The sequence below is a fragment of the Octopus bimaculoides genome, chromosome 1 (assembly GCF_046866305.1).
Source record: "Octopus bimaculoides isolate indiv1 chromosome 1, ASM4686630v1, whole genome shotgun sequence".
NCBI classification, from domain to species: Eukaryota; Metazoa; Mollusca; class Cephalopoda; order Octopoda; family Octopodidae; genus Octopus; species Octopus bimaculoides.
Window position 1 is genome coordinate 158,400,621 of NC_142928.1, and position 17,548 is coordinate 158,418,168.

Genomic DNA, 17,548 nt, shown 5'->3' on the forward strand with positions numbered 1-17,548 from the left:
TGGGTTCCTTTTACATGTCACTGGCACAGGTGCCTTTTACATGTCACTGGCATGGGTTCCTTTTACATGTCACTGGCACAGGTGCCTTTTACATGTCACTGGCATGGGTTCCTTTTACATGTCACTGGCATGGGTTCCTTTTACATGTCACTGGCATGGGTTCCTTTTGCATGTCACTGGCATGGGTTCCTTTTACATGTCACTGGCATGGGTTCCTTTTGCATGTCACTGGCATGGGTTCCTTTTACATGTCACTGGCATGGGTTCCTTTTACATGTCACTGGCATGGGTTCCTTTTACATGTCACTGGCATGGGTTCCTTTTGCATGTCACTGGCATGGGTTCCTTTTACATGTCACTGGCATGGGTTCCTTTTACATGTCACTGGCATGGGTTCCTTTTGCATGTCACTGGCATGGGTTCCTTTTGCATGTCACTGGCATGGGTTCCTTTTACATGTCACTGGCACAGGTGCCTTTTACATGTCACTGGCATGGGTTCCTTTTACATGTCACTGGCACAGGTGCCTTTTACATGTCACTGGCATGGGTTCCTTTTACATGTCACTGGCACAGGTGCCTTTTACATGTCACTGGCATGGGTTCCTTTTACATGTCACTGGCATGGGTTCCTTTTGCATGTCACTGGCATGGGTTCCTTTTACATGTCACTGGCATGGGTTCCTTTTACATGTCACTGGCATGGGTTCCTTTTGCATGTCACTGGCATGGGTTCCTTTTGCATGTCACTGGCATGGGTTCCTTTTGCATGTCACTGGCATGGGTTCCTTTTGCATGTCACTGGCATGGGTTCCTTTTACATGTCACTGGCATGGGTTCCTTTTACATGTCACTGGCATGGGTTCCTTTTGCATGTCACTGGCATGGGTTCCTTTTACATGTCACTGGCATGGGTTCCTTTTGCATGTCACTGGCATGGGTTCCTTTTACATGTCACTGGCATGGGTTCCTTTTACATGTCACTGGCATGGGTTCCTTTTGCATGTCACTGGCATGGGTTCCTTTTGCATGTCACTGGCATGGGTTCCTTTTGCATGTCACTGGCATGGGTTCCTTTTGCATGTCACTGGCATGGGTTCCTTTTACATGTCACTGGCATGGGTTCCTTTTACATGTCACTGGCATGGGTTCCTTTTGCATGTCACTGGCATGGGTTCCTTTTACATGTCACTGGCATGGGTTCCTTTTGCATGTCACTGGCATGGGTTCCTTTTACATGTCACTGGCATGGGTTCCTTTTACATGTCACTGGCATGGGTTCCTTTTGCATGTCACTGGCATGGGTTCCTTTTACATGTCACTGGCATGGGTTCCTTTTACATGTCACTGGCATGGGTTCCTTTTGCATGTCACTGGCATGGGTTCCTTTTACATGTCACTGGCATGGGTTCCTTTTGCATGTCACTGGCATGGGTTCCTTTTACATGTCACTGGCATGGGTTCCTTTTGCATGTCACTGGCATGGGTTCCTTTTACATGTCACTGGCATGGGTTCCTTTTACATGTCACTGGCATGGGTTCCTTTTGCATGTCACTGGCATGGGTTCCTTTTACATGTCACTGGCATGGGTTCCTTTTACATGTCACTGGCATGGGTTCCTTTTGCATGTCACTGGCATGGGTTCCTTTTACATGTCACTGGCATGGGTTCCTTTTGCATGTCACTGGCATGGGTTCCTTTTACATGTCACTGGCATGGGTTCCTTTTACATGTCACTGGCATGGGTTCCTTTTGCATGTCACTGGCATGGGTTCCTTTTACATGTCACTGGCATGGGTTCCTTTTGCATGTCACTGGCATGGGTGCCTTTTACATGTCACTGGCATGGGTTCCTTTTGCATGTCACTGGCATGGGTTCCTTTTACATGTCACTGGCATGGGTTCCTTTTGCATGTCACTGGCATGGGTTCCTTTTACATGTCACTGGCATGGGTTCCTTTTACATGTCACTGGCATGGGTTCCTTTTACATGTCACTGGCATGGGTTCCTTTTGCATGTCACTGGCATGGGTTCCTTTTGCATGTCACTGGCATGGGTTCCTTTTGCATGTCACTGGCATGGGTTCCTTTTACATGTCACTGGCATGGGTTCCTTTTGCATGTCACTGGCATGGGTTCCTTTTACATGTCACTGGCATGGGTTCCTTTTACATGTCACTGGCATGGGTTCCTTTTGCATGTCACTGGCATGGGTTCCTTTTGCATGTCACTGGCATGGGTTCCTTTTGCATGTCACTGGCATGGGTTCCTTTTACATGTCACTGGCATGGGTTCCTTTTACATGTCACTGGCATGGGTTCCTTTTACATGTCACTGGCATGGGTTCCTTTTGCATGTCACTGGCATGGGTTCCTTTTGCATGTCACTGGCATGGGTTCCTTTTACATGTCACTGGCATGGGTTCCTTTTGCATGTCACTGGCATGGGTTCCTTTTGCATGTCACTGGCATGGGTTCCTTTTGCATGTCACTGGCATGGGTTCCTTTTACATGTCACTGGCATGGGTTCCTTTTGCATGTCACTGGCATGGGTTCCTTTTACATGTCACTGGCATGGGTTCCTTTTGCATGTCACTGGCATGGGTTCCTTTTACATGTCACTGGCATGGGTTCCTTTTACATGTCACTGGCATGGGTTCCTTTTGCATGTCACTGGCATGGGTTCCTTTTGCATGTCACTGGCATGGGTTCCTTTTGCATGTCACTGGCATGGGTTCCTTTTACATGTCACTGGCATGGGTTCCTTTTACATGTCACTGGCATGGGTTCCTTTTGCATGTCACTGGCATGGGTTCCTTTTGCATGTCACTGGCATGGGTTCCTTTTGCATGTCACTGGCATGGGTTCCTTTTACATGTCACTGGCATGGGTTCCTTTTGCATGTCACTGGCATGGGTTCCTTTTGCATGTCACTGGCATGGGTTCCTTTTACATGTCACTGGCATGGGTTCCTTTTGCATGTCACTGGCATGGGTTCCTTTTGCATGTCACTGGCATGGGTTCCTTTTACATGTCACTGGCATGGGTTCCTTTTGCATGTCACTGGCATGGGTTCCTTTTGCATGTCACTGGCATGGGTTCCTTTTGCATATCTTTCAAGCATCACTGGCACTGGCCAGCACTGCATTATTTTAATCATTTAAGCAAATAATACTAATGCTATCAAATCTTATCATAAAGCTGTGGTGTATGCGTGCGAGTAGAAGTAATCGGCTTACCTCGTTTGCCTTCCTTTGCACGAGTCTGTCCTGTGGTGTCCGATCCTCGCGGCTGGCCCAACCCGAAGAACACTAGAAATAGCAGCTGCTTCTCCCAACACCTAGACGATCGCTTGGCACGTCCTCTCGTCACAACAACCCCGTTCGAAAAGGGCCTGAAATCCCTACCGAGGCTCCCTTTGCTCTTCTTCCTCTTACGGTCAGCTCGCCGTTCCGGTCAGTTCACGGTTCCGGTCAGCGGTCAGCTCCCCAGTTGCTGACATCATACCACAAAAGTTATGTGGACTTGGTATTATTTCTCAGTATTGAACTGGCATTAGAGCATTGGACAAACACAGTATTTAGTTACAGCTCTTATGTTCTCAGTTCAAATACTGTTGACACTGGTTTGCATTTCATCCTTTTGTGTTTGATAAAATAAAGTATCAGTCAAATATAGAAGAAATTAGTTTAAATGCTGCACCCAACTCTAAATTGGTGACCATGTGTCAATGTTTAGAAATCTATATGTGTACTTCATAACTTTGGTTTAGGCACAGGCATGGTTGTGTGGTAAGAAGCTTGCTTCCTGACCACAACCACATAGTTTCAGGTTCAGTCCCACTGCATGACACTTTGGGCAAGTGTCTTTTACTATAGCCTCAGGCTGACCAAAGCCTTGTCAGTGAATTTGTTTTACAGAAACTGAAAGAAACCTGTCATACATACATACATACATGCATGCATGCATGCATGCATGCATGCATACATACATCTATATATATATATATGCATATATATATATATATATATATATATATATATATATATATATATATATATATATACATATATATATATATATATATATATATATATATATATATATATATATATATACCGGAGTAAGCACATGAAATGTGCAACAAGGTGGAAAAAAAGAGTACTCAAATACCAGAGGTAGAGTAATATGCTTTATTTAAAAGCAGCAAAACTGTCCGATGAACGGGAACGTGAAACTCAGAGTAACGGTGTTTTTGTTATATTTCTGCTGCTTTTAAATAAAGTATATATATATATATATATATATATATATATATATATATATATATATATATATATATAATTATAAAACCTGGTAATTAATCATATATTAATTAATATCGATTAATTATCAGGAGGCCAGCACATCTAAAGAATCAAAGAGATTCAGAAATAGTATCTGCAATCTCAGGGGCTTAAGGTACATTTTAAAAAAATAACGTTGACCACTAATGTGGACAATTAATGTGCTAGAAATAGATCACATCTTGTGTCTATTAAGACCTAAATTGTTCTCAACATGAAATATAGCAGCATACCAAAACGTGAGCGGGCAAGACATTTAAAATCACATAAAAAAGCATTCTTAAACAGGTACCGGTTTCGGATTTAACAATCTTACCGATTGTCCATTCTTCTTCAGCCTGATTTGTAATGTAACCGCAATCATCAGAATCGTATACAGAGTTGTCCACCGCATGTATATGGTTCTGCTAATTACAGCTTAATGGTAAAATTCAAAAGTCTTCGTTTTGGCGCGCTAATTCCAGGAATATATCTGCAGAAAATATTTACTGTGTCGTATATATTCAGTATGAGAACATGGGTAATGGGTAAAATATTATTATAAAATTTGGTAATTAATCATATATTAATTAATATCGATTAATTATAAGGAGGCCAACACATCTAAAGAATCAAAGAGATTCAGAAATAGTATCTGCAATCTCAGGGGATTAAGGTACCATTAAGCTGTAATTAGCAGAACCATATACACGCACACCCATGGCGGTGGGCAACTCTGTATACGATTCTGATGATTGCGGTTACATATATATATATGTATGTATGTATATATATATATATATATATATATATATATATATATAAATATATATATATATATATATATACATACATACATATATATATATATATATATATATATATATATATATATATATATATATATATATGCATATGTATGTATGCGTGTGAGTGTGTGTTTGTGTTTGTCCCCTATCATTGCTTGACAACTGGTGTTGGTGTGTTTATGTCCCCATTACTTAGCAGTTTGGCAAAAGTGACCAATAGAATAAAAAATAAGTTCTGGCTAAAAAAAAAGTATTGGAGTTGGTTCATTTGACTAAAAATTCTTCAAGGCAATGCCCCAGCCTGGCCACAGTCTAATGATTGAAACAAATAAAAGGATAAAAGGATAAAAGGATATTGCACCATTCTTTAATATTTATTTTCTTGCTATGATTTATTTTCTCACATGAGTTATCTTAGTTTCTTATTACTTTTATCTATTTTTATTTAAGATATATCTTTTATTTAATAAAGTTTTTCAATATTATTAATATAGTTGTTTCATTTTATTAATATTCTTAATATAGTTTGGTTGATGAGAAAATGGTTATAGAAAAAGAAGTCAACAGACAACCAAAACCAGGGGTGAGTTTCATTCATTGCCATTCATTATTCATTTAATAGGAAAACATTATTGTTTTAAAATTTGCATATAACATTTTGAAACGAACCTTTAAAGTCTTAAAGCACTTTTTTTAAAACTCATAATTGTTTTTAAAGCATTGAATGAGAACATGGCTATGTGGTCTCTAATCTCACCTTAATTTTTTTTAAAGGTGTTTTTGCACCTTATTTTGCACATTGGGTTCCATTTCTCCTATTTGTACCACCAAATCTATACTTTATATATGTTTCCCATGGCTGGATGTCCTTCCCTAACATTCACTACTCTACAAAATGTATTGGGTGCCTTTTTCTCATGGCACCAGCTATATGAGTGGGGCTACATGAGAGAGAGAGAGAGAGAGAGGAGGGGCAGCTTTTTGCTAGTAGATTATGTTAAAGTATGAAAGAAAGGATGAGAATAGAACAGGTTTCTTTTTGTAGAGGAACTTCATAGTTACTCACATTATAAAAAAGTGAATGGAAATAATAGGGTAGAGTTGAAAAGAGAGACACATTTGGTTTCCTCATAAAATTCAGCATTACCAACCTCAACCTCCTCAACATCAACTGGAGTTGATTCATTTGACTAAAAATTCTTCAAGGTGGTATTTATGCAAATATATCAACGCAATCACTGTAAAACTTAGCACAATGGTTAGACCATACTTTGTTTTAGCAGTTAGGAAGGATGAAAGAACCAAATAATTTCACTGCTCTACTGTAAAATCAGTTAAATAGCTTGTTCACTTGCCATTCCAAGTTGTTGAAAACCCTATGTGCTAATCACAATACTTTATAGTAATAATAAACATCTTTCAGAGTTGTTGATGTTTTTTTCCCACCTCTTTGTATTGCTCAAATACAGAGAATCTTGCCTCTCACAATATAGAAACATTTCTCATAGTACCTTGATATAAAAAGGATAGATCTTGAGCACTGTAGATATTTCCTGCAATCAGACCTGCACACAATGCAGCAAGGGATCACGGACTGGCAACTCAGGCTGGCTGTGGACAAGTGTGCCACTATGCATTTTGGGAGGAAAAACCCAGTGTCTACATACTTCCTCCACAACGTTAATATCAAGAAGTCTTCTTGTGAATTTTAACCTGGGCATTACTGTCAGCAGCGATTTGTGCTGGACAAAACACATCTCTAAAATTGTCAAGAAGGCCAAGGGTGTCTTGGCATCACTCAGCAAAATCTTTGTCAGCCACTCTCCAGCTATCTATTTAAGGCTGTATATGGTTATGGTGCGGCCACAGTTGGAATTTACATCACCAGTCTGGAACCCCTATCTTGCTCAGAGCATTGACCTCCTGGAAACTGTTCAGAGACATGCAACCAAGCAAATACCCTCCATCAGGCATTTACCATATTCTGAATGCCTTGCTTCCTTGGGCATGGATACATTGAAGGTCCGAGTTCTGGCAGCTGACTTGGTAAACATCCACAAAATTATTAACCATTGTGCCAGCAACAACCTTGAGTGCCTTTTTGAATTCCATGTATCTAACACGTGGGCATGCCTACAAAGTCAGAAAACAGCACAGCTCTCATGACTTTCAGAAACCTATTTTCACACTCAGAGTTGCTGAAGCATTGAACAAATTACCTGCATTAGTTGTTAGCTGCCATGACATTGCATCTTTTAAAATCTCTATGCTTCCTGAAATTTGCCAACACTACACTTGATATCTCCCCACTCCATATGTATGCACTCATGTATATCATGACTCATACACTGTTCACTTTCCTGACATTTGTATATAATTCTATGTACTGTACATGCACCTTTAATGAGTTGTAGTGCGCCTGAGCACTGTACACAATAATTTCACTATTATCATTTTAAAATGGAAAAGGTGAGATTAGATACATGTATATTGAACTCCAAGTGCATAACCACATTGTAGTGGTACTCTAGTAATTTAGAGTAGTAATAGTACAAGGATACCCTGCATTATGGTAATTCTAGTAGCGGTTGTAGAAGTTGTATTTTTTTCTGAAAAAAAGTTCATAGAAATGCATCATCCTTTATAACATGGAAGTCAGTATAAAAACAAGTTTGCATTATAGAATTTTCCATGTTATAGTGAAGCTTTAAAAATGTAATTCTTCCCCAGTGAGACTGCAATAGTTCATACAGATAATTAGGACTTCAACCAAGTAACTTCAACTTGTGAGGATATTCTATTCACTGAAACACATTTGTGTATTTTTATTGGTTTAACTCAAGTGGTAATATATGAAAACAATGTGACTAATTTGAGTGTTTTGGGTTTTTTTTTTTGGTTTTTTTTCTGAAAGAAAACTTGTTAAAACAATTACAATAGTTCTAATCATTGAATTAATATTGTCTTTCTATCACTGTACAACTCCTAATTAGAAATATGAAAGAAAATCCTGTATGTTTCTGTGAGTTTAGATCTCAGAAGAAATGGGTTTTTTTTTTTTTTACTGATAGTTAATCACAACAATGTAATTTTTTTAGCTGAAGTGAAACTAAATTTCAGATGAATTTACTTAGATATTGTATTGTACACAATAACACAATGCATTGTCTGAGGTTGTTTGGATTCAAGATCTTTGAGTTTGTAGTAAAGCAAGTTAACCACTAGCTATCACCCATCTTAATTAATAATCAAATGTAGTTTAATAACTTTTTATGCTTTTAAAATAGGAAGTTCAAGCAAGGCTAAAAGATCTTCAGAAATATATTGATGATTTAAAGAAAGGAACCCAACAAACTCGCGTTGATACAAAACAGCTTCAAGAAGAGAAATCTGAGAAGGTCACTTTGCTAACACAGGAGGTTGAAGAGTGTGAACACCTAAGAGAAAAGCTTGGAAGTATACAGGTTGTTCCTTCCATATTATTTTTTTCTGTTGGCTCTCAATTTGAAGCTTTTGAATTTCTATATCCAAGTGCAGGTGTGGCTGTGTGGTAAGAAGCTTGTTTCCCAACCACATGGTTCAGTGTTCAGTCCCACTATGTGGCGCCTTGGGCAAGTGTCTTCTACTATAGCTTTGGGTTAACCAAAGCTTTGTGAGTGGATTTGGTTGACAGAAACTGTAAGAAGCCCATTGTGTGTGTGTGTGTGTGTGTGTGTGTGCGTGCGTGCGTGCGTGCATGCGTGCGTGCGTGTGTGTGTGTGTATGTGTATATATATATATATATATATATATATATATATATATATATACATACACATATGTGTGTGTGTGTGTGCATCTTTGTGTCTATGTTTGTTCCCCTCACCACTACTTGACAACTGGTGTTAGTGTGTTTACATCCACATAACTTAGTGGTTCAGGAAAAGAGACCGATAGAGTAAATATCAGGCTTTAAAAAAATAAGTACTGGGCTCGATACATTCGACTAAAATTTCAAGGCAGTGCCCAGCATGGCAACAGTCAAATGACTGAAACAAGTAGAAGATAGAAAATAAAAGATAAAGATGAGTTCTTTCTTAGCTGAAAAGCTGAACAGTAGAGAATGAAGATGGTGTTATATCTTATTTAAATTAGCAGTTTCCAATTAGTACTTCATAAAGTACATTAACCTTGTAAACTTTTAATCGTATTTATCTAAGTATTTGGAAGCAATGAAAAGATAAGAATATGACACACTTAATGAATGGATACAAAGCTGATGGCAATGAAGGTTGAAGAACACCCCCATAACAAAGTGTGCTACAGTTTCTACCTCCAAAACCAATGAGCAGAAACATTGATTCTAATATATAAATGACCCATCTTAGTATATATCATTATCATTATTATCATTGTCATTTAACGTCTGTCTTCCGTGCATGCATGGGTATTATGGTTGACAAGAGCTAGCCAGGTACAAAACTGCCTCAGGCTACTGCATCTGTTTTGGCAGGGTTTTTATGGCTGAAGGCCCTTCCTAACACCAACCACCCACCCAGCAGAGTGAACTCAGTGCTTTTTACATGGCACTAGCACAGGCAATGTCAGTTTTGGCATGATTTTTACAACTGGATGCCCTTCCAAATGCCAACCACTTTAGAGTGTGGATTGGATGCTTTTTACGTGGCACCTGTACTGGCAGGGTCATCAAGTAACTTGCAAGACAAGACAAGGAATTTTGAGAGGGGTGGGGGCGTTGGAGGAGGGGATCTTGTGTTAGATAATGAAGGATTAGAGTGTGACAGAGAGACAGAGAGACATAAACATATTACATTTATTGACAAAGAAACAAGTAAGCTCAAAAAATAATCCTCACTAACAAGAGTAAGAGTTTAGTCGATATCATCTATTAAAATTACTAGGGATGTCTAAACATTTTATAGAAAAGAAAGTTTCTTAGAATATACAATTCCTCATAGCTTATTTTTTGTCTTTGATTTCATTACAATCACTCAGATGGAGCTTTATCAAATAGCATCTCAGCCAAATCAAATTGCAAAAGAAGCAGATAAGATTTCCAGAAAGATACAGTAAGTATATGGTGCATTTTAGAACAAGTCCACAAACTTTTTGATACCATCTTGTACTAGGAAACCTTACTAGTGCAATCCTTTGAATTACAATATAGTTTTAAAGTAAAAGTAATCTGTAAAAACTCTTCGTGATAAGTGCTAAATTTTGTTTTTTTTGTTGACTGACAGTGATGAGGACTCTATCAGCCTCATCCCAGAAAATTCTTGTAGGAAGGTAATAACTCCAAATACAAACTGACACAGGACACAGGGGCCTCTTTAGTCCTACTGAAGACAACTTCTCTCCAGTGCTGGTGGCATGATAAAATGCATTCCATGCTGTAATCTGGTTCATGATAGAAAGGGTATTAAACTTGAAAAAGGAAAAAAAAAAAAAAGGAAAAAAAAAAAAAAGGAAAAAAAAAAAAATACATAGATAAATATGTAAACTGGTATATGATGCTGCAATAATTAAGATATTATGAGGATTGTCTATCGCATACAAGAATAGGAAAAGACAACATCATCATCATCATCATCATCATAGCGGTGGTGGTGGTGGTGGTGGTGGTGGTGATGGTGGCAGAAGCGTCAGCAGTGGTGGTGGTGGTTATACAGCAAGTATAGTGGGATGTAGATAATTAAAGAAAATTTATGGAGTTGTCTTAATGTCAGCAGCCTTGTACACTAGCCCATACCTAATTATTGAGACACATGAAATTTAGTAGAAATCTCCCTTACCTGCCTTGAAAAATATTAACCATTAAACTAATGGATTTTTTCCTTCTCTCTGTAATTATCAGTTCATGTTCACTTTCCATGCTGGCATAGATTAGACAAGTTGTCACTGACTGAGTCATTTCTTACAGGGAGCCACTGCTTTTATAAACTGGTTTCTATAGCTGGATGGCCTTCCTTTTGTCAATCACTTTACACAGTGTATTGAGTGCATTTTCTGGTTGCACCAGCACTAGCATGGCAGATAAGACCTGTTATTAACTCCTCTACTCAGGAAAGAGAGAGATTGATGACAGCGGAAAGGCCAGAATCATTGAGAGAAAGGAACAAGGGGTAAAGCATAGAGCATACTCGGTAATCTAAGACATGTATTTTGACTCAAGTAACTGAGGAAGGAAATAGGAGAGGGGAAAAATAGAATGGCCAAGATCCCAGAAGGACCCCAAGCTCATGGATCTCAAAAGACCCATTGTGTTTTGGATATTCAAAGAGAAAAACTTCTGATTAAGATCAGAATGTAAATAGGAATGACAGGTGGCTCTGCATGTTGGCTAGTGTCTTCTCCTATAGTCACTGGTTGACCAAATATCTTATGAGTTAAATTAATTAAAATTGATTTAAGTTACACATGCCCTTCGTATGTAAATTTAATTAATTTTAATTTGTTTGGTAATTAGTTTTGTAGTATATTGTTTTGCACTCTAGCTGCGCTGTTTTCTTGTTTCCACTTTTAGAGAGATTGAAAAGAAAAAAATGGTTGTACAGCTTGAGTTTGATGAATGTTTTGAGACTCTGAGAAGTTTAGAGAGTATAAGTTTGGAACGAGACAAAGAAAAGCAGAATCTAGTTGAAAGTCTTCAGAAGACTTCCTTATCAAAATTAGAAATAGAGAAAAACATATATGCACTGAAGAGCTCCCTTGAACAAGTAAAAGATAGACTAGCACAAAAGTGTACAGAAAAGTGAGTATTTTTTTAAACATTATTTTATTGTCCAAAATAATAGAATACCAAACTGGATTTATTGCATTCTTCTTTATATTGTAGTCATATTAAAGCACTGAGGTAGTTGAAATAGGATAAAAAGGGACTTGAGCATATCTAGGTCCCTCAGATTATACAGAGTATACTGGGTGTTTGCAAACATAACCTTTGAGTTCATAAATGGAAGATGAACTTACATAATGTTTTGTGAATACATCAGATTAATTATGACTCTCATTTCTCTGCTCAAATTATCTATAGCACCAGCATGGTAGATTATAATCAAGTACAAGAAATCAAAAGTATGCTGTGTTTGTTGTTCTATCTGCCAACCATAAAGACAGAGATTATCATTTAATGATTTATATATATATATATAGATAGATATATATAAGGTGAAAAGGAGATAGAAAATGGAAGATTCAATAATTTTTATTAATTTCTATAATTCTTTTGAAACATCAAGCAATGATCCCTCATGGGTGAGATACTTAACAACTGGTTCAGGAGCATATACATATACATACATATAGATATATACATATATGTATATATGTATGTATATATATATATATATATATATATATATATATGTGTGTGTGTGTGTGTGTGTGTATTTGAATTTTTCTTGTTATATATCACATTTAAACTCGGACATTTTCATTCTAATGTTTAATCTTATATCTCACATTCTGTATTTGACATATACTTGATTTTACATGATTGATATATACACTAATTCATATTTATAATATATAATTTATAAATTTTAATTCTTAATATTACAAAGTATAATTTTTATTCTCAATTTTTAATTCTTAATTTTTAATCTTTAATAAACTTAATTGTATTGCTTATTTTTAAAGGGATGTAAAATTAGATATATAGTATTTTGAAATAGAACCTGAAGATATGTTGGAATAATTGTAAATCTAATGATTGCATATATGCATTTATATATGTATATATATAGGTATACAGTTGTGTATATGTATATATATTGTAATCTGCCAATACCGAAACATGTGTAGTTCCTTCATGTTTAATAAATATGAGTATTAACTAAAGTAGGATATAATTAATGAAGTATATTATATACCCTGCTGGAAATTTGGTTATATCCTTTAAGTATTATTTTTGATGTGCAAACTGATACAATGAGTTTACTGTCAGATATACTCATTAGGTTATTTTTGTATTATCTGAAATAGAATACCCACATATCAATTAATCCCCCAAAATTGAATTAATATTGACTTTTATCAGATACTTTGTATATTTATAGATAAATATATAAATATACGATAAATAAGACCCCAAAGTATGATTTGTAGATGCATATAACGTTGAAGGGTTGCCCCTGATTGATTTTGGAATTTGTTTTCCCAAATTCTTTATATATATATATATATATATATATATATATATATATATATATATATATATATATATATATATATAATTATGTGTATTTCTTCTATCTTAATGAATAAAAATTCTTCAGATAGAATAAATGGGTTAATAGAAACCAATGTAGCAAAGAACACAAAATAACTGTGGTTTAGTTCCTGTTTTTAAGGCAGGAACTCCTTGAAATTTTGGGTATTTGAGTATATTTAAAAATTTAAGGAATGGAGAAAACGCATGTTATAATTGTATACTTTATTCCTACATATGTTTCAAAGGATTACAACCTGTGTGATCCATAGGGATCTTTGATGTTAAAATTGTAACCTTCTCTTCAGGGAATGCATGGGAATCATCTTAAACATAAGACATTATGACCGATTACAATTTTAACATCAAAGATCCCTATGGATCACACAGGTTGTAATCCTTTGAAACATATGTAGGAATAAAGTATGCAATTATAACATGCGTTTTCTCCATTCCTTAAATTTATATATATATATATATATATATATATACATGCACACATACATATATATATATGTATATATATGTATGGCACCTTGGGCAAGAATCTTCTACTATAGACTTGTGAGTGGATTTGGTAGATGGAAACTAAGCCATTTGCATGTCTGTCTATCTATCTATCTATCTATCTATCTATCTATCTATCTATCTATCTATCTACCTACCTATGTGTGTGTGTGTGTGTGTATGTGTGTGTTTGTGTTTGTCCCCACCACCATTTGACAACTGGTGTTGGTGTGTTTACATACCCATAACAAGCAGTTCTGCAAAAGAGACTGATAGTATAAGTATCAGACTTAACTATAAAATAAATGCTGGGGTCAATTCATTCAATTAAAAACTCTTCAAGGTTGTGCCCTATCATGGTCACAGTCTAGTAACTGAAACAAGTAAAAGATAAAAGATAAAAGATAGTTTTTTGAAAGATTTTGATAATATTGAAGGTAGAAGAATTATAAAAAACAAGTTCAATGTTATATTCTAGTGTGAATAATTTATAGGTACAGAACAATATATCTTTCTTCCTCTTAGAGATGAAGTTGATATTTCCATTCAACAAATGTTAAATGAGAAACAAAGGAGGTTAGAATATGTAACCATCATGTCTCGAAATATTGAAAAGGACCAGCGTGAACTGAAGAAAGCAGAGTTGCAGGTGAAAATTGCAAAAGATAACTTAAACCATTTACGGCATATCTTGAATAAAATTTCTCAGCAGGTAAAGATTCCATTAATTACATATAACTACAATTTATTGTTTCTTTTTTTAACTTTGCACATGTTTTCTCCAATTATAGTGAGTTGGAAAGACATGAAAATTTGTATACTTCTGTTGGATATTTGAAACTGCAAAATAAAATTGATACACATATCCTCCTCCTCTTTCCTCTCCTTCTTCTTCTTCTTCCTCTTCTTCTTCTTTTCTCTTCCTCCTCCTCTTCCCTCCTTTCTTATATAGCACATACTATCAGTATCACTTCTAAGTCTTCCTGCTCCATGAAATCTCTTACAGCTGCCATCTTTCTTTGGGCCTCCAGCTTCTCTAGAAGAGCTTTGACAAAAAGATGCCAGTAGTCTCTGAGGCAAATTGCATCCATTGCTCAAGATGTGGGGTTTTTTTCTTGCATGAACTGTGTTTTCAAGGTAGAAATGTTAACACTAAGCTTAGCCCCACTTTCCAACCTGAATGTAGAGGTCCAAGACTATGCTTGGCAACCTTTTACTGTGCCATGGCCATTCTTTGAACCTCTGAGAGGAACCGTCTCCACAGAGAATTTTAGCTGAGATATCTACCTATGATGAACACTTGTATATAATGAGTTGACTGTAGACAAAGTGAAACACAATAACAGTCATACAATGCCTACTAAGCCAAAATACAACTTGCTATCCAACTGGAAAGTTGAGAGACATGACTATGATTATGCTGGTCTCAGGTCAATTGCGATAAATACCAAAGTTTTGTCTTTACCTAATCTGGAACTAGAAGAACTAAAATTACTACTACTGGGTAACTTTTGTTGGTTTTTCAGAGCAGACTTATGGCATGGTATTAGACAATAAAATAAATTATTCAACCTATCTTTTAGCAAGTCAATCCTTTCTTTTATTATAGACTTGCTGTCTAAAATTTGGTGTAAGTAAGAAGCTTGTTGAGATTTTAGTTGCTGTATTGACTGTATTGGGTTACTGCAAAAATACTTCTGTTATCACAGGATAATTTATTCATTGATGTGACGTATAACAATGTATACTGTCTAAATTTTTTTTTCTAATATAATCTTTCTCTAATTAAGTTTTTATCAATAAGATTATGTAAATATAAAACTGTTTCCAGAAAGAATCAGTCCCAATTGATGATGAAAATAGAGCCAAAAAAATACAAGATTTGAAAGCAGAAAATGAAATAAAGTCACAACAGCTAAGTTCACAGGTAACTTGTAATAATTCTTCTCTTGAACAAATTTATCAATTTCTACTATATTTAGAAAACTAGATAGTTTTAATGATATTCTGTGTCATCATGTTCTATGAATTTCTTTCATTCTGCTGCTCTAATATCTGACAGTCTGTACAGTCTTTGCACTTGGATTATAGAAATATGAGAATCTTCCAGTATGAAAAGCAAGCATAGAAAAGTAAAATAATTTATTTTTTAATGGTTTAATCAGAAAAGAAAAAGTAGAGTCTATGAACCTTTTCAGGGATACCTGCCCAGATTGTCTGCAACAGAGGGATATCCTCCAAAGGCATTCAATGTCCAGGTGGTGATCTTGTATGAGTGAATGATAGGTTATAAACCTATCATCCTGGAGAGGGAACAGTCCCACTGATAGGATTCACAGAGTTTACTTTACAAAATTCCACAGAGTTTCTCTCTATAAAATTTCATTTACAGAGCTTTCCCAAAATTCTGCATTGTAGCATTGAACCTAACACCACAGAGTTGCCAAGCAAACTTCTTAACCCCTCAGCCAAACCTGCATCCAAGTGAGAATTGAAACTTGGGTTGTATTTTGAAGTTGCTAAGAGTATTCATTGCTTTAAGGAATTGCACCAAGATGATGATGATGATGACGACAACGAAGGTGGCGATGAGGAATTGCACCATCATCATGATGACGATGATGACGGCGATGACGATGGTGACAATGACTGAAAACGATAACGATAATGATGATAATTTCTTTCATACATATATATATATATATATATATATATATATATATATATATGTATATAGTAAATAGATATTTTTTATTAAAAATTTGTACATAAAGACGTGTATTTTAGCATAATTAGTAGCTCAAAAGAAGAAAAAAAAATTCAGGATCCAATTTAAATATGTTGGAAGGCAATTGTTAACAGGATAAGGAATTTGAAGAATCAATTCAGCTACAAGAAAAACAATGGAGTATGCTAAGAGAAGAAACATCTAATATTCTGTGTAAGGCTGTTCAAACATTTTCCCAGATATATCTGTTGTTGAAAGTGAGGTTTTGTCTAAAGCAATGACCAAAAGAATAAAAGACAATTATTATTATTTGGGACTTGTTTTTTTTTTTACTTTTCAAGAACAGACTAATGGCAACAGAAAATATCAAGTTTGACAAAAATGTTCAACATGAACAAGAATTGTTGCATGAATACTTTGAAGGGGATTTAGAACTGCAAGAATTGAGTCGACTTGCAATCCTGAAGGTAAGTAAACTCTTGTATTTATATATTTCTTCATTATTCTACCATTTACTTGATATATGGTTGATTGGCACCTGCCATGTCTTTTTCATGATTTAACAGAGAAAAACAAATCAAATAATTTCCTTGATTCTATTAGACTTTTATGGTTCCTGACACTAATTGCTGTCACTGTTTAAGTAAGGTTCATCATTAAGCCATTTCACTGCAAGCTCTTTTTCCTAAATACAAATTGTTGTAATTCTTAGAGAGATTCTAAAGTGGAAATGCCTACAGAACCCAAAGTATGGAATGTAGAAAAGAAGACCAGAATTAAACACTTGGTGAACATCCATGTAGACACTAATTGCTTTATTATGCTTATTACTAATCTTGTCATTAGTCTGAGGTTTCAACAAAGGAGCTGTATGGGTTGATACCCACTGGACTCTGTTTCCCCTTATTTATTTATTTATTTAATTATTTATTTATTTATCTATTTATATATTTATTTATTTATCTATTTAC

At 35.7% G+C, this 17,548-nt stretch overlaps 1 protein-coding gene and 1 pseudogene across 4 annotated transcripts in view; both read left to right on the top strand.

Moving 5' to 3' along the window:
- LOC106871403 (coiled-coil domain-containing protein 146) overlaps nucleotides 1-17,548 on the top strand; it is a 53,764-nt gene that overhangs the window by 18,997 nt on the left and 17,219 nt on the right. For all 4 annotated transcript variants that reach the window (XM_089361292.1, XM_089361287.1, XM_089361284.1 and 1 more), the window contains 7 exons: nucleotides 5,659-5,716; nucleotides 8,421-8,597; nucleotides 10,129-10,202; nucleotides 11,657-11,884; nucleotides 14,375-14,561; nucleotides 15,681-15,776; nucleotides 16,919-17,044. In XM_089361292.1, the coding sequence (XP_089217418.1) occupies nucleotides 5,659-5,716; nucleotides 8,421-8,597; nucleotides 10,129-10,202; nucleotides 11,657-11,884; nucleotides 14,375-14,561; nucleotides 15,681-15,776; nucleotides 16,919-17,044 (946 nt within the window). The remainder of the gene's footprint in view (nucleotides 1-5,658; nucleotides 5,717-8,420; nucleotides 8,598-10,128; nucleotides 10,203-11,656; nucleotides 11,885-14,374; nucleotides 14,562-15,680; nucleotides 15,777-16,918; nucleotides 17,045-17,548) is intronic.
- Nucleotides 6,708-7,432, top strand: LOC149137815 (uncharacterized; annotated as a pseudogene).